We start from the raw sequence: 23,968 nt of genomic DNA on the forward strand, positions 1-23,968 counted from the left end.
GGCTTGGATGCCGCAGTGTCGGCAAGTTACGGCTGTCGCATCTGGTCCGGTTGATTCGGCCCAGAATCTGAAAGTGCAGATGGATCCGGGCCGATGGACAAGTCTCTAACAGGTGAAAATTTAACTGAAAATGGCCCGAGTGTACGGAGAGGGATTGTGTATGAGGTAGATGTAAATAGCCAGCAAACGTCAAATTGGTAAGTTTTCACTAGACTTTAGTGGAGTCAGCAGTTCGCTTGACAGTAAATAAGGATCTAATCCTAAAGTGTCTATTTTTTTTTAATACCATTGTTTTCCGTTGTTGTTTAAGTGTTATTTTGGTTTCTGATCACCAAGGAGAGGCTACGCAAGGTCCTAAAGATGATGGCGGCCGCAACAACAAAGTCACGTGACTGAAACCCATGAATAAGAATCTTACGGGTCACTGTACGTCCATGTGTCTTGTCCAATTCAGCAAGTAGATGGCGTCTTCCCATAACACAGCCTCCTGAAGATAGCTGAGTCACATCTCCACACGCGTTCACTGAAGACACTTCCGAGGCTGTATTTCGCGCTCTAACACCATGCTGACGATCACTCTGAAGACCCTCCAGCAGCAGACGTTCAAAGTGCAGATCGACGAGGAGCTGACGGTGAGTGTGCGCGTCTGTGCCCGTGTAAACACGCCAGCGAGCGGGCGTAACGCGCTGGGAAACGCCGCGGCTGCCGCGCGTGGAGCAGTCGCTGTCATTGTACAATATTACATTATAACAGGTGACGTCACAAAGCCGCACATTCTAACGGCTGTTAATTTGAAAATAACGGCCGCGTTGTTCACTTTAACGGTCTGTTTACACTCTCGTCGTGTGGCAAGCCCTTTTAACACCTATTCGATTCAACTAACTAGTCTAGTTAATGTTACTTGTTACTTAACTTAATTGCCAGCAAGTAGTCCAATAGTGATAAGTACATACTGTCTATTTCACTGATTCATTACTTATTCTAGAACGCTAGTTATCCCAATAGTTAGTCACTAATGCTTATTCATTAGACACTAGGACTTGTCACTATTCTACTAATTATTGCGTTGTTACTAGTTAAAAAATGCTAAATTTTGCCACTAAACTCTTTGGGGGTTTGTTAACTATACACTAACAACTTGTTATTGCTTGTACATCTTCTAGTTTTACTATTTATTAGAGCCAAATATGTATGTTACTTTTATTTATACCAGTAGTTACTAGTATGTATTCCAGCTTTACTAATCTGTATTCAATAGATACTAGTATTTATAAATTAAAAATTCGTATGTATGCCAACTGTGACTAGTAGAATTATTTTTTTTTTAATATAAGTAATGAATGGGTACTTTATAGTTCGATAAATCTTACTAGAACGATTAAAAATGCTACTAATAACTGGAATACACAGTAGTGTATGCTAGTTTGTTTTTATGAATGAATATTAAAACAGCTTGCCATGCTTCTTGTTTTCCTAGAATGACAATGCATTACTGATATTGATTGTATTTATGTTATGATCTGTTATTGTTTAAAACTTATTTGTATGCAGTCAGATGAATGTATCTTGTTCATTTAAATGGCTAGTTTTTCTAAATGTGTTCTTTTGTAAGTATTTGAAATCATTCAGAGTGAAATTATTTTATTTTTTTTATGTATCCAGATAATGCAGTATCATTCTGATGTCATAATTAAGTATATGCCCATATGAATCCATTTCTTTGGTTCTTGAAGATAGTTTGGGAAGCACATGACCATTAGTTGCCTGCTTTCGTAATCTTATAGTTCTTGAATCTTATTTTGTCCTTGAAAGCACAATCTTGAATTGTGAAGATGTTTCTGATAAAATTCTGTCCTTGTATATTGTAAATACAGGTAAAGGCTCTTAAAGAGAAGATAGAGGAAGAAAAGGGGCAAGATGCTTTTCCAGCTGTCGGTCAAAAACTAATCTATGCAGGTCTGTTTCTTTGTACATTTGTTATTTCTGCCATCGCAACACTTATATACTATAATTACTGCCACATTTTACTTTTTGCTATATCCTTCCTCAGTTTTAGTAAGACGCTCTTAGATTTTTTAAATTGCATTTGTGTTTTTCTCCATAAAATGCAGGCAAAATTTTGAATGACGATATACCTCTAAAAGAATACAAGATAGATGAGAAGAACTTTGTCGTGGTGATGGTTACAAAGGTAAAGCTGTTTTATCTCTCACAATTCTTTCATTGCCTTCTTCATAAGCTCATTGCATTTTTTACATGTATATATGCAAGTTTCAGTCTCATTATAGCCTTTAAAAATAATTTTCCTTCCATACGTTCTTTCAAATTTTGGGATGTTGCATAAAAAAGCGCTGGATGGAAATGCCAGGATGTGCATAAAATCTTAAAATGCACATAAATTAACCGATGTACATAAAATAATTCAAAACACTTTTGAGGCAAGTTTTTTTTTTTTATCTGATAAGAAAATATTTCCATAAACTATGTTGGAATCACATTTAGGGGGTGTATTCAAGACACAGTTTTCAACTAAAAACAACTTTCAACTTTTTATGCCTTTCGGCCGTTCATTCGTACCATTATCATCTCTGTGTAAAGTCAGCGCTATCTCACGGGCAATGCGTATGTATTTAATGAGGTGGCTAATTCGTACGATTTCTGTGACAGGTAGGGGTGCTCCTTTCGTACGCATTTGCCACCTCATAAAATACGTAGGAATTGCCATGAGATTGGGTTGGTAAACTACGAAAATGCAAATTTGTGAAAAGGTGCGATTTCTGTGACTGGTAGGTTTAGGGGCAGGGTTAGGGGTGGTCCTTTGTACGAATTACTACGAATTTATGGCCTGGTATGCATAATACTATTAAGTCATTGTTGTGGATCCGTGTCAACAAGGATCATTTTAACGTCGTCTATACGTGAAACTTGTCAAAAACGCAAAGAAAAACCGTTTCCGTTTTTAGTACAAACGTTTTTGTGTAAACGTACCCTTACTGAATAAATTCCCAAAACGTTGTCACAAGATTGCATTCACAAATATCCGACATACAAACGCAAGATAACATGACTGCGAATGTTATTGCATTTCATCTGCGCACAAGTTTATTTTGTAGGAAAAAGCGCCAAAGTGCTTTCACCGTTTGCTGCAACTGGCCAGTTTCCCAGGAAGTGACGTTTTTGTTCTCTTGAACACGTTTCTTTATTCGCATATGTTTTATGTGAAATTTCATTTCAAGTTATTCGCAACTTTGGATAGAAACAGTGTTAAAGTTCATTAGCAGGTTTCTATAGTTCTCTGTGCAGTTGTGTTTCTTTTTCTACAGCCCAAATCTGCAGCACCGCCACAAGCTCCTGCTCCCGCGCCGGCAGCTGCCGCTACCGTTACCGCAACTGTCGACAAAACCCCTGCACATCCGCCCTCAACTCCTGCTGCACCTCCTGCTGTCTCCACAGTGCCTGTATCGACCCCCACTCCCGCTCCCATAGAACCAGCGGCATCAGCGGAGCCGCCCGCGCCGCCCATCACAGCGCCCCCTGCTGCCTCGGAGACTGCTGCGGAAAAGCCTGAGCCTGTTAGCGCGACTCCCGCTCCGATCTCAGAAGAGGAGAACCAGGAAGCCCAAGAGGAGCAGGCCATTGCCCAATCAGAAGCCAGGTACGGCCACACCCAAAAAAAATATTTTTAGAATATAGAAAAATATATTTTTATCGCTCAAAGAATGAAAATTCCTCAATTTGTCATCTGTTTTGTTCAGCATTACAGATGAATTTGGTCTTTTAGAAGCAGCTGCGTCCATACTAGGTATGTTTGGGTTTTCGGTTTTGTTATAAACTGACTTTAATGACTTTAACATCTGTTGCCTTTCGTTTCTTTAGTTACAGGTCAAGCGTATGAGAATTTGGTGACAGAAATCATGTCAATGGGTTATGAGAGAGAACAGGTGATTTCCGCCTTACGAGCAAGTTATAACAATCCGGACAGAGCCGTGGAGTATCTGCTTATGGTGAGAGTTACTAATGTTACTAATTTAACGGGATTAAAATGCTAATAAAACTAGTTTTGTTCAAAGTCGACATGAAATGACATTTGCAACCTATTTTACTTTGTAATGTGACAAATTTCTGAGTGAAACCAGAAACAGGGACTTTTATTGATATTTGCACTCTGCAACTCTTTAATATTGTCCATTTGCTTGGTAAAGTAATCTTACTTAATATATTGTTTGGATAATTGCTCAACTTTTAAAATAGCTTTTTAAAGGGGCCATATGGTGTTGCTAAAAAGAACATTATTTTGTGTACGTCACACACGGCGGCCTTGAGTGAGCGGAGGCGCGAAGTTGATGTATTTCCTCAGCGACCAGCACGGATCAGCTCTAGGCATGACGAAGCGGATATCGTCCTCTTTTGGAAGACCAACCAAAGTAGTTTCGCTTTCACAACGAAGCACACAGCGTCTTTACGACATGGTGGCGGCGGCGGCAACAACAATACTACAGCGAGAATAAAAGTTACGCCTTCTTTCTTTGCGTGAACATTTGGGCGGCGTTATGCAAATCTTCCCACATAGTGACGTAGATATGTGGGGGCGTGTTAGAACGAGCCGTTTTAGGTAGGTGTGGTTAACTCTTAACTTTTATAAAGAATATCTCTTTGGGTTTGAGACTTTAGTCTTTGCAACTTTACAGATCTTCTTTATGCGCCAAGAGCTTGTAACACTTCAAAGAGAAAGGAACAATTGAAATCGCATCATATGACCACCTTAAATCTTAAGACATATCCAAAAAAAAAGGTAAGAAAAAACAAAAACAAAATGACTGCAACCATTAGATCATCAAACCAACTTTGTCCAAACTTTGTATATACATAATGAATACTAATACTAAAATGTATTTTAATATTAAATTAAGTATTTAAATGACGTACAATTATTTAAATACATATTCAATTATTAATATTAATACATATTGCAAAAATTGAATTATTTTACATCAATTATCAGTAATAAATAAACAATTTATATACATTATTTATAATTATTTAAATACATTTTAAATTATTAATATTAACACATGAAAAGATAATAAAATAATGAAATCCATTGTGATCACCAAACAAAGTTGCATAAATATATAAAAAAGTATAAACTAGTATAAATAACAATAGCAATAATTAATAAACATTAATACTAAAATTAATTGTAATCATAAATGATTTAAATACATATTAAGTTAATAATGTTAATGCTGTAATACACTTATTTCATTTTTTATTTTTTATGATTCTAATGATCATGTACAAAATAATACAAAAATGTTTTTAATATTATATATATTTTTTACTGTATTATAATTTATGATAAATTACAAATTTTAATTAATAATGAAAAATAACACTATGTCAAGTTTATTTTAATTCTTTAATTTAATTTTATTTGTCTTTTTATTCAGAATATCACCAATGAATTGTGCACATAATTAATGAATATTAATAAAGACAATTTGGTCAACCTTGCTTTCCTGTTGACTTGGAAAAGTGCCTTGTTTAAACCGCACAAATTCACAAATGAACGAGCTGTTAATGTCCGTTCCTCAGGGTATTCCCACAGAATCCGAGCAGCCACCGCAGGAAGTAGTGCGGCCCACGCCAGTGTCCAACCCCACCCCTCCAGCACCACAGCGACCTCAGCCGCCGCCCGCCGCAGCCGGTGAGTGGCCATTTGTTCACGACGTGTGGAAATAGACGCCCATTTGCCCTGCAGCTGCCGCCTTCTTGCTAATTCGCTGAACCGTTATTTCGGTAGCACAGCTGATGGCGGAGTCTTAATTTACGCTCATGGGCATCGCTGACGTTCTGTTCATTAGGCAAATAAGGAAGCATAAAGGTCAATATCTCAATAAAATCTGCCCCCAAATTAGCATTAATGAGTAAATGTGAACTTTGGACTTAAAGGTGATGTGCATAAATTTTGCAATGTCTTTTTAAACTTAACTTTCTTAATGTGTTGAGAGTAAATTTGATTTCGAAACCGTTTGAAACACTGGTTAAACTATTTTACTTGTTGAAATTTGGTGACTTTTTCTCATTTTGGGTTATGAATGTGTGTGCAAACTTTCGACACATAGATGTGTTTTGGAAAGGCTGTACACATTTTGGTGGTGTTGGGGTCACATTGGCCCTCATTGGTTCCCATGCACTTTGGCAAAAAAAAACAGAAAACCTTTATTGTAGCTTGACAAAAACTAAAATATGATATACGTGAAAAAGTTTACTCAAAATTGAACACTTTCTTAATTATGAGTTTTAAATACAAAAGTTCTGTGAAATTATATTTTTGGGTGATTGTTTTTTGCATCTCAATTATTAGTCGGTTGCTGCACTAAAACAGAAAGGAAGTGTGAGAAACCCATTTTACCCTCACAAAAAATTTGACAAAAATGTGACAAAAAACACAACAAAATTACTAAAACTTTGACTAAAATTCAAATGACAACAAGTCAAGTCAAGTCTGCTTTATTGTCAATTCTTCCACATGTACAGCACATACACACAGAGAATTGAAATTGCGTTACTCTCAGACCCTTGGTGCATACAGTTAACACTAACAGTAGAACATAAACATACAAAACAGATAAAATATAAAATACAACTATACAAATATACAAATAAGGTCATGTAAAAAATGGGGTTCTGGGTTAGAGTCAACAAAAATATATATAAAAATAAAAACTAATTCAAAATATTAGTAAAAACTTTAGTAGTATTTCACTAATTTACACTACAGTACAAACAATTTAGGTAATAATTATGCTTAGTGTATAGTCACTTGCACCATTACAGAACTAGCTAAAAGATTAACAAATTAATTCACAGAAATTTTTTGTGTCTATGCTGCACATTTTGCTAATATTTTTGGTCCCTGACAAGCTTCAATCAGTGTTTTTTTGTATCATTAATATATTATTATAGTTTTTGTTAATATTTTGAATAAATTTTTCTTTATATTTTAAAGTTCTTCTTTTAAAATTAAAAAAGACAGCAAAATTACTTATTCTATTAAGTTTAAGTTTATTTAGTTTGAGTTCAGCTTAACTTCAGTACTTCAGCTTAAACTAAACGAAAATTAGAAATAAAACGGTTCTAGTTAATGCGACTTTTATGTTTTTATGGGGTTTTTTTTGTATGTTGTGTCGAGTTTTGGCGAATTTCATGGAAACCATAGACAGCATAAAGTGTAAATGTAAATACTTAAAAAAACATTGGTGTTATTTGTGTTGTATTTTTACTTTCATAAAAATATATATATATTTTACATTTTAAAAAACAAACAAACACTAAATTACTGAAAATAGTACTACTAAAATAGACAATATAAAAATACAATCTAATTCAAATATGAAAAAAAAATACATAATAGTATATCAATGATGCTAATATAACCACCAAAATTATAATATAGAAATTTTAATTATATTTTATAAATATATATGTAGTATTTTATTCATATTGTTTAAATTGTTTAATTACAATTATTTAAATAAATATTAATTATTATTATTATTTGCATAATATATTTATAATGTTGATTTTTGGCTAATTTTGTGAGGGTCAACAGATAAAAAGTAGACACTTCAAAAATATTGACTTTATGTTTACTTTCTTATTTGGAGGCACAGAAAAGACAGTGTTGCATAATACAGTGCAGTAGGAAACAAAGAAAATGGTTTTCTTTGAGCTTTTCCTCGATGGCGGTCCACCAGCGTCCCGGGCCAGACTCCTCTACAGCCCTTTCTGTCCTGTGAACAGGTGTGGAGTCGGGAGCGGCGCAGGCCTTGGCGAACCCGTTGGAGTTCCTGAGGAACCAGCCGCAGTTCCAGCAGATGCGTCAGATCATCCAGCAGAACACGGCGCTGCTGCCAGCGCTCCTGCAGCAGCTTGGCCGAGATAACCCGCAGCTCTTCAGTACTTCAGCTTAAACTAAACGAAAATTAGAAATAAAACGGTTCTAGTTAATGCGACTTTTATGTTTTTATGGGGTTTTTTTTGTATGTTGTGTCGAGTTTTGGCGAATTTCATGGAAACCATAGACAGCATAAAGTGTAAATGTAAATACTTAAAAAAACATTGGTGTTATTTGTGTTGTATTTTTACTTTCATAAAAATATATATATATTTTACATTTTAAAAAACAAACAAACACTAAATTACTGAAAATAGTACTACTAAAATAGACAATATAAAAATACAATCTAATTCAAATATGAAAAAAAAATACATAATAGTATATCAATGATGCTAATATAACCACCAAAATTATAATATAGAAATTTTAATTATATTTTATAAATATATATGTAGTATTTTATTCATATTGTTTAAATTGTTTAATTACAATTATTTAAATAAATATTAATTATTATTATTATTTGCATAATATATTTATAATGTTGATTTTTGGCTAATTTTGTGAGGGTCAACAGATAAAAAGTAGACACTTCAAAAATATTGACTTTATGTTTACTTTCTTATTTGGAGGCACAGAAAAGACAGTGTTGCATATTACAGTGCAGTAGGAAACAAAGAAAATGGTTTTCTTTGAGCTTTTCCTCGATGGCGGTCCACCAGCGTCCCGGGCCAGACTCCTCTACAGCCCTTTCTGTCCTGTGAACAGGTGTGGAGTCGGGAGCGGCGCAGGCCTTGGCGAACCCGTTGGAGTTCCTGAGGAACCAGCCGCAGTTCCAGCAGATGCGTCAGATCATCCAGCAGAACCCGGCGCTGCTGCCAGCGCTCCTGCAGCAGCTTGGCCGAGATAACCCGCAGCTCCTGCAGGTGGGTGGAGCTTAGCGCAGAGCCGCTGCGATTGGACGCACGATGCTGAATCTGCGCTTATTTTTCTGGGCAGCAAATCACGCAGCATCAGGAGCGATTCGTGCAGATGTTGAACGAGCCACACGTAGGCGAAGCCGGAGCCGCTGAAGCTCCCAGCGCACCACAGACCAACTACATCCAGGTCACGCCGCAGGAGAAGGAGGCCATCGAGAGGGTACGCTAACAATGCTACGAACGTTTGGCTTGAAGACGGAAGTATAATTTCTGTGATACTAGGGACAACGCACAGACCAATGAGAAATGTCGTTTTACTAGATACCATTTGGTCACGTTAGTGTCACGGAAATTACACAAATAAGAAAAAATTAGAATTTTTTAATTCAGTTTTTAAAGCTGCAACCGTGTTTTAAATTAAAATAAAATACCTAATAAACCTATCCACTTTTAATTAAAGTCAGCATGGAATGACATTTGCTATCCATTTTATTTGACATAATTCAAAGTAAAACAGAATATATATATATATATGTGTGTGTGTGTGTGTGTGTATAAAATAATTAAATTTTTAATATCATTAAAAACATTACAATTATTTAAACATATTTAAATAAACATTAAATGATTTGATTTAAATTTTTCTTTTAATTTTTTAATAAAATTTGCATAATTCATGTTTTTTTATTGTTGCATTCTAATGGTTATGTAGTCATTTGTGAATTGAAAATAATTTATTATTAAAATTTTGTTTATTAATTATTTTGTATTTTAATTTATTATAATTCAAATAACTATATGTTATCTTAATTTAATGTTTATATCGATAATTGCTATATTGATTAATTTATAATGTGCATCTTAACATTTCCACAAAATAAACTTTATATACATACATATACACATACACAATGTAATTGTATCTAATACAAAATGTCAGGGTTAACAAAAATTCGTACTTGAAATAAAATAAATTTGAACTAAAATAGAATGCAATACAAACAAATAAAAATTTTTATATTTTAATTTTAATAATTAATTAAAAATGATTGAACGAACAGTCATTTCACATAACATGTTTTAACATTTTATAAAATTGCGTTATGTTTTCTAGTTAAAAGCTCTGGGGTTTCCAGAGGGACTCGTCATCCAAGCCTACTTCGCCTGCGAGAAGAACGAAAACCTCGCCGCGAACTTCCTGCTCCAGCAGAACTTTGACGATGAGTGAACGTTAACCGTTTAGACGTGACGACACTCGGAGGATGGCAACGGAGAGAATGCAAGCGCTAGGCCGCATGTTGCGTGCGCGTGTGTATGTGTGCGTTAAAGCGAATTGGACGTCGACTGGCCTTCCATGATGATTTTCATGGAGTTTAAACTGAAGCCATGATGTGACGTTATAATCAGCACAGCTAAAAAATTTTTTCGATAGATATAGCCGATCCTTTACGACGAGGTGTCCGTTGTATGTCTGGTTTCTGCTGCTATCTCTGCTGTGTGCGTCGAGTGAGGTTTTATTTATCACAGTTAAACCCTGCCAAAAAAACTCTCAAGGTCATCGCTCATTTCTCACAATTGTTTTTCAGTATTATTAATAATGAGACGTTTCAGTCGAAGTAGATGCCAAATTGAATTAGCCACCAATGAAAACAAGCCTTTGATGGATAGACGTACATCTTTTCAACACGTCGTACCATTTTTGTTGCGTTTTCTCCACTGGAACAATTTTGGAAATATCAAAATTAAATATGGTGTCTACTTTATGCCATGTTATGTCATATTTAGTGTTTACTTTTCTTTCATTATTAGCCTCTACTGTGTGAAATACAACGTTTATGCGGTGGACGTCACCAAACTACTTTTCAACTCATCTGTTCCCCTACATCAAACAATTAATATTAAAAATAAACCAAATTTTCTGCGCTGCATGGGTATGTTAGTATCTTTAAACCCATGTTTAAAATAAGTCGATAACGTCTACAATCATGAGTTTTTGGTAAAAAAAAAAACAGCATTGATAGTTGATATGTGACAATCTAGTTGGCTAATTAACTAGATTTTATTTTCAAGTTTATTTCTGTTATTTGATAGGGCATGTTTAACAAAAATCAAAAATTCTGTCACCATTTACTCACCCTCAATTTCTTTTGAACACAAAATAAGACATTTGAAGAATGTTGGTAACCAAAAAGGTAACGTAGCCATTGCTTTCCATAGTATAGAAAAAAAAATACTATGAAAGTCAATGGCTACCGTCAACTGTAACCAAACAGGTATGGAGGGCAATGCCTATACCATCAACTGTAACCAAAAGGGTGATGGTAGCCATTGGCTTCCATAGTGTTTTTTCCCATACTATGCAGGGTAATGGCAGGGTAAGGGTGATGGTAGCCATTGGCTTCCATAGTAAGGAAAAAAAAAAACACTATGGAAGTCAATGGCTACCGTCAACTATTTGGTTCCAGTTGACAGTAGTATATTATAGTTTCCATAGGATAGTATGGAAAAAAATACTATGGAAGCCAATGGCTACCATCATCTGTCAACTGTAACCAAACAGCTGACGGTAGCCATTGACATCCATAGTATGGAAAAAATACTATGGAAGTCAATGGCTACCGACAACTGTTTGGTTACCAACATTCTTTTTTATTTCATTCTTAATTTTCATTTTTTGGTGAACTATCCCTTTATTAACACTAAAGTTCCCACTAGAACCAGTTCAGTATGCAGTAGAAACTGAATGAACAGTGGTTTTGAATGGAACCCGAAATCGTAGGCATTTTATGTGGTGAAGCAACTGAATGTGGTCGAGTGTCTCAGCAGGTTTCGAAAACCGCATAAAAATATGCATTGTAATTTGAATATTTGTACATATTCGAGTGGAAGAAAAAACAGTGTTGTCTTGGTCTCTGTTGCACACTTAAGACAGTGCCAAACATAATTAGAAACTGGAAATGGATGAAATTACAGATCTAGCTGCAATGCTTGAAGTGGATGCAGAATGCATATATTTTTATATAAATGATGTGTCCTGCTCCTATAGCCTAGTTTTGAGTTAAAATGCTGGAAGGGTATTTTTATCAATACGTTCAAAAATCTGTAGGTGTTCTGACAGGTACAGGCAAGACTAAGCATCCTGTTAGCATTTTATATTATTTTTTCTTCTTGGGGGATCTGATGTGTGGAGAAAGTGAACATGGAGGAGTTTGGTCTTAAATGCAACAGCACACAAGAGTTTGCGGAGTGATTTATGAATGTATTGTTTCAGTGGTGTGTGAAATAAATTGCTTTTAAAAAGCTTCAATGAAGTCTCCAAATAGATATAGTTTCATTCATTAGTAATGGATCCATAATCAGACTGCATATATGCTTCTAAATCCCCAAGAAGTATACTTGAAAAAAATACTATGGTATTAAGAGATTCCCATACACATACTGTAGTTTTTACATTGTACTTCAATGACTTCTATATTACTATAAAATTCATGTTAACCAGATTTTAAAAATTGTCAAGTCATTCCAGTCACTGTTGTGAGAACTCGAGTGTAAGTTTATTATGCGTCTACTGGGTGCAAGTTCAGCTTACTCCTCGTTAGTATAGTGGTAAGTATCCCCGCCTGTCAGACCGGGGTTCGATTCCCCGACGGGGAGAATAGCAATCTTTTGAAAACCCATTTCATTTTCAATGGGTTTGAGACATTTTTTTTTATCAAGCAAGAAGTAGATACTTCTGTCAGGACCACTAAAGTCAAAGATGACTGACAATTAGCATCGAGTTTTGGATTGGCGGTTCTGTTCTGGGCAAGAACTCCCTGCACATCCATGCAGCCCAGCATGGATACGAGCAGGGAGAGCAGCAATAACCCCCCCAGGGTAAACAGAACAGAACCAACATAAATGTATTGCAGATATCATAAAAGTTCAATAATTTAATGCAACATTTTAGAAATTAGCCTTGTGATTCAAAGGAGAACCAGAAGGCCGAATCCTGACTGACGAGAGGAGGAGTTGGGGATGGAGGAGGGTAATTAGCTATTGAGCAACGCGAAAACTGCTGATAATACTGAGGGACCTTATATATGAATGCTTAGATAGGTGTCGTATTCCTATAGATAGATGGGGATCAGCTGAGAGTCAGCTGATGCGAGCTTGACTAATGTGACCTGCCAGAACTAACACAAAGCTTGAAAGTAGGTGATAATACTGAACCTTATATATGAATCTTATATACTGATCTTATATATGGGTGCTGTGATAGGTGTCGCATCCCAATAGGTAGATGTGGATCAGCTGAGAGTCAGCTGATGCGAGCTTGACTAACGTGACCTGCCAGAACTAACACAAAGCTTGATTTATGGCCCGAGCTTAGGAACAGAGAAAGATTAAGTTAGGGTTAGGTGAAGAATCAGGATTTTCCTCCACCTGACATTGATGTACTCCTGACATAGCGCTCCAGATTAAAATAGGTGGGCCACAGGCACAAAATCATGCTTGTTGTTTGTTAGTTGCAACGCTCAAGCTATAGAACAATATTTCAAGATAAATTAACTTTTTGTTCTGAGATATACTCAAAACTTAAACTTTAAATGCTTCAAAAAAGACCCTTATTAAAACTACAACACTTCTGCAAGAGGGTGGGAACGCAACGGCATTTAACCATAATCCTTTGCAATATGAACAGCCAACTAGAACCGTTTACACAATTGTCGTGTAGTTATACTGAAAGTCAAACATTCCAACTTCAAATTTCATTATATGACAAGATCATACCACACAATTCTCAAAAGCAGTAAAACTCCCAAAGTAATATACCCTACATATAGGTTAGACATGTTCAGTTGTCCAACATCTACCCCTTGTGGTTTGTTGTGGTATTGACTTGGACAAAACAAGAATTTGGACCAGAGTTTAGAAACTGAGAAAGATTTAGTTATTGCTTTAGTTATAGTCGTTATTGCTCCTGACATAGTGCTCCAGATGGAGGGATAGTTGTTTTTTGTGAACCGTGAGCGTTTGGCCCAGCTGAGTCCCTACTTCCAAGCCTTTTTTTTTTTGGCGGGGGTCAGCAGAACACCAGGAAGCATGCTGAGATTAAGGACCTTGGACCACAGTTAGTATAGTAGTAAGTATCCCCACCTGTCACACGGGAGACTGGGGTTCGATTCCCCGACGGGGAGAAATGTAATATTTTGAAAACCCATTTCATTTTAAATGGGTTGGAGACAACAAAGAATTTTTATTCGGCAAAAAGTAGGTACTTATGAGCTCAGCTTAGACACAGAGAAAGATTTTTTTGAGAACGATCAGGATGGTGTCTACGACACACTTGACGTAGTGCTCCAGGTGGAGAGAGAGTTGTTTGTGAACCATGGTCATTTGGCCCAGCTGAGTCCCTACTTCCAAGCCTTGGTTTTAGGCAGTGGTCAGGAGAGCACCAAGACACATATCAGGATTAAGGAAGTTGGACCACAAACACAAAACCACAGCCAAGATTTTTTTGGTTGCAATGCTCTGGATGTATAGGAGTGACAAGTTAAAGTTCTGAGACGTACACAGAACTTAAACTTAGATGCTTAGATGCTGTTTGTGTTTGGTGGTAGCATGGATGAGGGGCCTGTGGCTGACGTCGAGAAGCTGGTTTTGGGAGCCGAGGAATGGGACACCGTCAGCCCCATGGTGCGGGCTGTGGAAAGGGCAGCCATTGTCACTATGGGGACTAGTATTTACGTGGCCTGTGGTCTAGATGAGAATGGGGATGTTTACAGTGGGATTCAGAGGTACAGGCCAGAGGTTGATCAATGGGAGGTGGTGTCCTATTCTCCATTCCCACGGTGAGTAGACACAGTTGTGTCTAACTTGTTCTGAGCAAGGCTTGGGCAAGTCTTGCCCTGAATAGGGTTGGAGCTAAACTCATGAGCCAATGTTGTCCACTCTTTTTAAGGCAATACTTTTCAAAGATGCCACCACAAATAGTTCTGTATCAGTTCTATACACTTTGGTAAACCAAAGTGAATTCTTATTGGATACATGTGTACTTCTTTTCCAGTTACGACCTTCTTGCAACAGAGCTCAATGGTGCTCTCTATCTACTGGGAGGACAGGCTCTGCGCTTAAGACATTGACACAGACGAGTGGACCGTTCTTCAAGAGGACTGTCTGGACAATACATTTTTCACAGGCTGTGCCACAGTTAAGGGGCAGATTTACATACTAAGCGAGAGGAAGATAAACAAAACGTACCCAAACATGATTCTACTGGACCCTTACATTGACACTTGCTTGGAAGTTGATGATAAAATACCCTGTCCTGCCCCCATAAGAGGCTGTATCACAATGCATGTCAATCCTTTCTAAAGCCATAATGTCAACACTATTCCTTCTTTAAGTCAGAGGACAAGTATTAAACCAATGCAGGAACATTCTGTTCAGCAACGTTGAGGATAATCATATTCTAAAACTTTTTTATTGTTATTCAAAAGGTCACAGAGAAAAATGTCGAATGAGAAGCAAGTATGCAACATTAATAGTATTTAAGATTCTAAGAATATATCCCTCTTCTGTCATTGTTACAAGTATTATAACAGCTACAAAATGTTGCATTAACAAACTCAGAACACGGTAAATCCCAATAAAAAAAAGGAAAGTTAATACAAAAACAATCACAGGTTTTTTTTAAAAACATAATTTAAACAGTGAAAGACAGATGCACAGCTTTAGAACTAAAGGTCTGTTATGGCTACTGTGCCAATAAACTTTCTAGAACCATCTAGAACAACAAAAACACTTTGCCTTTAGCCCTTGGAGCAGATTATATAAATCAAGGGGCCTACAGAGGCTTCCTCAAATTCAACTATCCCCTTTGACTTTTAAGATTTCGAGGCACATGCTCCAGTGAGATATCATCTGATTCCTCATTTGGTAAGGCAATGCACAACCAAAGTGCCATCTAACAAACTCCAGTAGTTTCTTGCAACAAAATCTTTCAGTAGCAGAATCACTAAGACAAGCGGACACTTCACACAAGATGGCGCCGCAAGTCTTTCCCAGTTGTCCACCAATGCCAATTTTGAAAACAACAGCCACTGCAGAAAACTCACACATTTCCACACAACTTAGAAGAATACCTATACAAATACAAAAGTATTTAAAAAGAATGCATCTAAATGTTGTGGGTCTCTCTAGTCAGGAGAGCCGACTCATTTTTTTTATTTAAATATCACTGTTCCATAATGAACAGTTGCAGAATTAGTAAACTATTCAACAATTAAATACTCAAGATGTCTGTTTATGATCCATTTTTATCTATGCAAACTTTTTAATGAGTTTAAGTGCTACTCAGCCAATGCACTATAATTAATTATACTAATTTTAAACAAATTAATTCAAGTTGAACCTATTTCCAATACACTCCCCAATGGTAATATAATAATACAAACTAGTAGTATTTTTAGTTTTTTTATGCAATCTTCTGACTATGCATTATGTTTTCAGGAAAACAAAACATCAGCGGTCTGAAATTACTGTAGGACCATGATAAACAAGATAAGCCAAGAAAGTTGGAGATGATTTAACAAGTTTAAATACATTAAGTAGCATTACTATCTGGCTTTCGGCATTCTGCTATTAATTTTTCGCCTCTGATTCGTTAAATTGTTCAGAACACAGTTACTGGCCAACGACGCCAATTTAGAGTTAAGGGCACCCTTTTTCTGCTCCCAGCTGTGTTCTTCTTCTCCATCTTCTTCTTCCTCTTCATCAGCCTCACTCTCTTCATCACTCCGTTCATCGCGTTCCACCTTAAAAACATGTTTGTTCGAAAATTGAGGGATAACATCATTTATAAACTTACAACTTAAGATACTCACTTTGCCTAAAAAGACAAATTTGTGAACCATTCGAAGAATCAGCCAAGCCCAGAAGATGTGCAGGGCTTGAAGAACCAGCAACAGGCCATTCAAGAAATAATAACCAGAGTACGGAGGAAAGACGTCCAACGAATCCACCACAGCTGTGTAGACGATTCTGGAAATAAACCAAAATACAGTTTATAAATCGTAAGAAGATTTTAGCCATGTCAACGTCTTAGATTTGAGAAGACCCATTCAAAATGATTTGAAATCAGCATTAAATGAAATTAAGTTCTTACCTGCATGGGAAAACCACAAGGCGAGTTACCAGGAATACGGCGGCGAAAAAGACAAACAAGGCATCACAAGTCTTTCTCCATCCAGCATAATTGAACATCTTAGCAGACTGCAAATCAAGCAAAAACAAAACATTAGTTATTTCTTTTTATACAACAGTTCGTTCTGGTTCTCAAATCTGATTGGTTGAGAACCGTGAGATATTGTACTGGTATCTCTACAGGAACGCCCTTTCACAATTTTGTATCACTCCGCTTGTTCTAGCCGGGTCTATGTTTTTTTTTTTTGAGTTTTTCTTTTTTAATAAATCTGCAAAAATGTCAACAATTCTGTGTTTTTCTGTCAATATGGGGTGCTGTGTGTACATTAATGAGGAAAAAAAATTAACTTAAATGATTTTAGCAAATGGCTGCAATATAACAAAGAGTGAAAAATTTAAGGGGGTCTGAATACTTTCCGTACCCACTGTATATATATATATACTTGTATAAGTCAAAGTCATTTATGTACTTTATTCTGTTTCAGTAAGATGAGCTTTCTGTGTGTGTGTGTGTATACATCCATAATGTATTTTCTGGTATTTATTAACCCCTTAAGCAAAAAGAACATGAAACATCTTCTAAAATAAATACTCTCCGAATCCTGATTTTCAGTATTGATGTGTTAAAAACTAATGCAATGAAATCCAATTACCTTAGGTGGACTTTGCGAATTAACAAAGATAGCAAACATGACCATATAATTGTTGTTATTCAAACTTTTTTATTAAAGGAATAATCAAAATTTTTCGTCCAGGTTTTCATTTTAACAATAATCCTCAGTTGTGGAGCACTTTGTTTGCCAAAAAAAAAAAGAAAAGGTTTGTTTTAAATTTCATTTGATTAAAGTATAAATGAAATGAATGTTTGATGCCTTCATTTATTTACCAGAAATTAATTTATTAAAATAATTCATTTTTTCATTTATTAAAGCACTAATTTTTTTTATAATAATGATCATCATTTCTGAAAAACAAACAAACAAAAGATTTCATAGTGCCCTATTAAAAATAGTTTTTATCTAAAAAATGTATTAAATAGTTTTATTGAATTTACTTAATTTGACATGCTTTTTGAATAATAATCTTTAATTAAACCATTAAAAGCTAATCCAAAAAATTATAAAACAGAATTAGTTGGGGGAAATTAAATGTATTTCATAGGACCCTAAAAATGTAATGCTTGTAAAACTTTTAATACATCGTTCTTAAATTGTATAGGTTTCATGATTCAAATTATCAAACAGAATTTGTTAAAAATAAACAGAATTAGTGGGGGGAAATTAAATGTATTTCATAGGACCCTAACAATGTAATGCTTGTAAAACTTTTAATACATCGTTCTTAAATTGTATAGGTTTCATGATTTCAATTGATTAGACATGCGCTTTCACGACTAAAATTTAATTTAATTTAACCATTTAAAGGGAGCCCAGAAAGATTAAAACAAGGAAAAACAAAATGGACTCCAGAAAAATGAACACAGAAAAACATGGAATTTGTGAAAAAAGAAAACATTTCATTGAGCTCTACATCCATGATGTCATAATGGAAGCTGACAGATCGGCCAATCAGATTTACCTCCAACAGGAAGTCAGAAGAGTCGTGGACGAGCATCACCAGGGTTCCCACGCGCGCGTAGTTCGCGCAGTATGAGAACGCGATGAGGAAAATGGTGGCGATGTGGTGAATGATCTGCTCTTGGAAGTCCTGCACAACCGAAACAAACATATACGCACAATTCATCTTTCGAAGGAAATTTCACTCAAAATTTCAGGAAACTTACTTTGCGCTTTACGTCCACCGATACGCAGAGCAGAAGCGAGAGGTAGAAGGACAACTCCACGATGTAATACCAGTACTGAGCTTCTGCTACGGCCTGCAGACCAAATCACAAATAATAGCATCTGGAAAACGCACCAATAATCAAGTGAAAAGTAACAAGGTACAAATATCTAGTTAACAACAGAAACATTTCATCCCTAAAATTCACTTGTTTCTGAGAACAAATGAAACATGAACAGTTTTTATTGTAATATTTCGCAGATGATTCTGGCTCTCGTGAGATAAGTCTCGACTGTTTTGATCGGATCGTGGGGTGCGGCGCTCACTAGTTCCTCCGATTTCTGCCTAATCTCAAGTTCCTGGGATTGTTCAGCAGGAAGTGAATGTGTGTGGAGAGCCGTTTGTTACGGACCTGTCTCGGGTATCCGCGCCAGCATTCCCGGTGATCCCAAAACCACGGAGTCTGAAAAACACCATTTGACAAAAATGATTACATGTGAATGTATATGTTTGAATGCGCAAGTTTTGATGAAGAAAATACTTTTTTCTTTTTTGTTTTTTACTTTGGAGTAACATGCACCCATTTTTCATTCATTATATGACTACTAATTTTTGTGTATGAAGTGTATTAGATATTAAGAAATAAAAATTATCAAAAAATCTAAAATATTATCAAATACTTTATTTTTATTTTAGTGTAACATGCACCAAATGTTTTGTTTTATATAGGACTGCTCATTTTAGTGTATTACTGAAAAGTGTATTAGATATTAAGAATTAATAAAAATAAATTTTATTTGTTTTATTATATCATTATAAATATTTTATTTTAAATTATATATATATACACACACCAAAATTATATATATATTTTTTTTTACTGGAGAGTAATTTTGTGTTAAATATAGGACTGCAAATCTTTGTGTATGAAGTGTATTAGATATTAAGAATGAATGTAAATCTACTTTTATTAAATTAATTTATTATATATCTCTAAATATTTTATTAAAAACATTTAAGCAAAAAATTACACAAAACAAATAATAATAATAATAATTATTATCTTTTTTACTTTGGAGTAAAATGCGCTATTTTCTAATTATTATTATAGGACCGCTCATTTTTGTGTATTAGGTATATTAGACATTATTAAGAAATAATACAAATCTATTATTATTATATTATTATTTTATTTTACAAGTACCAATTTTTCATTCATAATAGAACTAAGTTGTGGTGTATTAAATATATTAGATAATATTAAGAAATCATAAAAGTCTGTGTTTATTACATTTTTATTTACTTTTATGGTATTTCTGTAAATGTTTTATTTTATTTAAAATAAAATACATATTTAAGCCAAATATTATAATCACACAAATATATTATTATTATTAAAATAATATTAAATGAAACGGTAAAAATAAAATCATTTTCTGAAATTGTCAGGCACGAATGGCAACTTTTTTCCCCGAGAACGTCTCAGTATTTGATTACATGTATTTCCAAACGTGAGCATGATGCTGAGGAGAGAACTGAGAAACCCCAGCATTATGGAGATACTCACATTAATGAGCGAGACGAGACCAGCTGAGAACGCCATGAGATAAAACACAAACCTCCACCTGAGGAAGCACACAGGAAAGCTCATGTTAATCAAATGCAAACACAATCAATCACAGACGTCTGCTGTGGGTTAGGCTTCAGAGGCTTACGAGGCTTCACAGAACTTCCTGGTGTTTCCGGGCCGGTCCTGGTTTCGGCGCTGACGCAGCCAGGTCTGGATCTGACGCTGAGAGAGTCCACAGTGCTTCTCCAGAACCAGCAAATCACTCTGAACAAACAAACACAGACACGGGAAAACAAAAATTAGGATTTCATTGTATTATATTTTGAAACTAATTTGTTGATATGTCAAAATCGGCTTGTATGTCAAAAAAGTTGAGTTGGGAAGCTTACAAAATGTATTTTATTAACAACAGCAACATGTGCAAAATCTAATTTTTATGTAGAAAAGATATATATATTGTACTCTTATTAGATGTACCATTATTCTTCTATAGTCTTACATTAAACTGACCAACAACTTCAGTGATTTCGTGTGATTTAGTCGCAAACTGAACAAAAGTTTGTTTTTCAAAGCACTCTGACGTTTTTTTACTTCATAAACAAAAAAGAGCGAAACTCTGACAAAATCTGATTTCTTGATGATTCGATATTTTATAATAGTGATTTTATAATTTCAAAATATAAAGGAAAAAGTAGAAATTAATAACTAATAAGCCAATAAGTGCTCCTCTGCTGCCATCTACAGGTTATAATGGTGATTTGATGTATTCTTTAAATTTTTCATAAGTGTTTGTTCACTGCAGTATATTTAGGTCATCCCATTGAAAATAGCATTCAAACTGGATCATTTAGGAGCTTTAAAGTGCTGGCAACAGTTGTGTGAAATGCTTGTAAGTCACTGAAAATTGCTTGAATTTCTCTCTCAAACGGTTGTACAAACCCTGGAATGAATAATGTACCGTATTGACCCGAATATAAGACGATGTTTTTTTCTTGGACTATTTCTGCCACAACCTCATGGTTACAGTTAGCATTACCGCTTCTGGTTTTCTGCGTCAGCGCCGTTTGATCTGTTTATAACAGAGAATTCTGTGCAGAATTTGAATGCTTCTCAGTAAATCTCGCAGTAACCTTTATTCATTCTGCGTTGAATTCAAACGCTTCTCACTGGATCTTGCAGCGCCGTGCGGTTGCAATAACAGTGTCGCGAAATCAACTTTGGTTCCCGAGTAAAGCTGTTCTGAGCTCGGACTAGTTTGTTTGCATCACGGTCCGAGCTGTTCAAGCTCAAACGAGTAGCGCGATTTTGTTACGCTTTCGTTTCGTTTGCCGTTTGATGTTTCTCATATGCGACAGAAATGGCAGCACGAGTTGAACAATGTGGTTGTCGCGCCAGTGCGACCGCACACACAATTTACTCGCACCGGCAGAAAAAATGGTCGCAGTCTGGAGCCCTGTATTATGCTGTATTTTATATTATAAATAAACTGCAGTATAATAACCATAACCCTGAAAATGAAATGTTCAATGAATGTTGCTTCCAAGAAAAATTCATCCAAATATAAAAAATGAAAAATTAGCCCTGAAAATGAAATGTCACAATCTTCTGCTTTAAATGAATATAATGAAATGAAATAAAATGGACATTTATTAATTTGTTGGGTGATTTAATAATTACTGAAACGTAAACTTATTTTTTTGTAACTATTTAATGATGTATTAAACGGTTATTTTAATAGCATTTTTTTTTGTTATTTGGCCCACTGTAATAATTTCATACACAAAAAAAATGTTTTTATAATATATACACTACCGGTCAAAAGTTTGGGATCTCTACAATTTTTTATATTTTTTAAAGAAATTTCTTATGCTCATGAAGGCTGCATTTATTTGATCAAAATACAGAAAAAAAACTGTAATATTGTAAAATATTATTGCAATTTAAAATAATGGTTTTCTATTTTAATAAACTGTAAAATGTAATTTATTCCTGTGATGTCAAAGCTGAATTTTCATTGGCCATTACTCCAGTCTTCAGTGTCACATGATCCTTCAGAAATCATTATTATATGCTGATTTATTATTAGTGATGGAAACAGTTGTGCTGCTTAATATTTTTTGGAACCTGTGATTAGGGCTGTCACGGTGAGGGAATTTCCCTTGCGGTAATTTTGAGTGGCTCAATAGCGCGGTATGCGGTATTATCGCCATACATATACATATATATATATATAATTTGTGTGTGTATGTGTTACGATATAACTAACGTATACCGAAACCAAATAGCGTTGAAACAGAAAGTGAAGTAAACAGAAGAGAATGACAAAATAACGGTCCACATAACAGAACATAAACCTGACAATAAGATCGTTAGGCTATCGTTAGCCTATATGTATAACAGTTAGTCTAGTTGTAATCTGATCTCTTAATCTGACTGGACAAGGGACTTTCTAATGATATTTCCACCTGCGCGCGTTCTAGACGGGCTGTCAGTCAGTGCAGTTACAGTGTTGCGCCACAAGGTGGTGGAACGTGACTGTCATTCAACTACACGTTCAAAAACGCTGATTCATTCAATATATATATATATATATACATATACATATAATTTGTGTGTGTATGGGTTATGATATAACTAACGAGGTCATATTCAGAAGACAATGAAACCGAAACCAAATAGCGTTGAAACAGGAAGTGAAGTAAACAGAAGAGAATGACAAAATAACGGTCCACATAACAGAACATAAACCTGACAATAAGATCGTTAGGCTATCGTTAGCCTATATGTATAACAGTTAGTCTAGTTGTAATCTGATCTCTTAATCTGACTGGACAAGGGACTTTCTAATGATATTTCCACCTGCGCGCGTTCTAGACGGGCTGTCAGTCAGAGCAGTTACAGTGTTGCGCCACAAGGTGGTGGAACGTGACTGTCATTCAACTACACGTTCAAAAACGCTGATTCATTGTCTTTGATGAATAATACAGAACATAAAGAGCTTTAAAAAATAATTGCATATTAAATCGCAATCGCAATATTGGTAAAAAAAATTAGATTATTTTCCAAAATCGTTCAGCCCTAGCGACAGCCCTACCTGTGATACTCTTTTTCAGGATTATCTGATGAATAAACAGTTAAAAAGAGCAACATTTATTCAAACTTTTCTAACAATATACACTACTGTTCAAAATAGGTATGGGGTCAGTAAAAACTTTTCTTTTTTTAAACTTTTCAGCGTGGATGTGTTAAATTGATAACATTGAAAATTAATTGAAAACATTGAAAGTTAAATTGAAATTGATTCTAAGTAAAGACTTGTTAGAAAACAATTATATTTTGAATAATAAATATATATAATATATATATATATACAGTATCTCACAGAAGGGAGTACACCCCTCACATTTTTGTAAATATTTTATTATATCTTTTCATGTGACAACACTGAAGAAATGACACTCTGCTACAATGTAAAGTAGTGAGTGTACAGCTTGTATAACAGTGTAAATTTGCTGTCCCCTCAAAATAACTCAACACACAGCCATTAATATCTAAACCGCTGGCCACAAAAGTGAGCACACCCCTAAGTGAAAATGTCCAAACTGG

At 35.2% G+C, this 23,968-nt stretch overlaps 2 protein-coding genes across 3 annotated transcripts in view; one reads left to right on the forward strand and one right to left on the reverse strand.

Moving 5' to 3' along the window:
* Window positions 1–6: 6 nt before the first annotated feature.
* On the forward strand, window positions 7–10,970 carry rad23ab (RAD23 homolog A, nucleotide excision repair protein b). The gene is made up of 10 exons (XM_016523830.1): window positions 7–632; window positions 1,875–1,956; window positions 2,112–2,191; window positions 3,324–3,655; window positions 3,756–3,802; window positions 3,877–4,004; window positions 5,596–5,707; window positions 8,672–8,829; window positions 8,903–9,043; window positions 9,938–10,970. Exons 1-10 carry the CDS (start codon window positions 564–566, stop codon window positions 10,049–10,051), a joined length of 1,263 nt encoding a protein of 420 aa, XP_016379316.1. The 5' UTR covers window positions 7–563; the 3' UTR covers window positions 10,052–10,970.
* A 3,813-nt stretch (window positions 10,971–14,783) lies between these two features.
* cers4a (ceramide synthase 4a) overlaps window positions 14,784–23,968 on the reverse strand; it is a 17,295-nt gene continuing 8,110 nt past the window's right edge. Inside the window, exons 4-11 of one of the 2 annotated variants that reach the window (XM_016523826.1) lie at window positions 20,508–20,626; window positions 20,360–20,417; window positions 19,205–19,255; window positions 18,794–18,886; window positions 18,589–18,717; window positions 16,973–17,079; window positions 16,692–16,848; window positions 14,785–16,622 (exon numbers count right to left, since the gene is read on the reverse strand). In XM_016523826.1, the coding sequence (XP_016379312.1) occupies window positions 16,425–16,622; window positions 16,692–16,848; window positions 16,973–17,079; window positions 18,589–18,717; window positions 18,794–18,886; window positions 19,205–19,255; window positions 20,360–20,417; window positions 20,508–20,626 (912 nt within the window). In that variant the 3' untranslated portion in view covers window positions 14,785–16,424. Of the gene's footprint in view, window positions 16,849–16,972; window positions 17,080–18,588; window positions 18,718–18,793; window positions 18,887–19,204; window positions 19,256–20,359; window positions 20,418–20,507; window positions 20,627–23,968 lie in introns of both variants that reach the window. The other variant, XM_016523825.1, reaches the window with a different exon arrangement.

Source organism: Sinocyclocheilus rhinocerous, unplaced genomic scaffold, assembly GCF_001515625.1.
Source record: "Sinocyclocheilus rhinocerous isolate Xijiao unplaced genomic scaffold, SAMN03320098_v1.1 scaffold1351, whole genome shotgun sequence".
In the NCBI taxonomy this organism is placed as follows: domain Eukaryota; kingdom Metazoa; phylum Chordata; class Actinopteri; order Cypriniformes; family Cyprinidae; genus Sinocyclocheilus; species Sinocyclocheilus rhinocerous.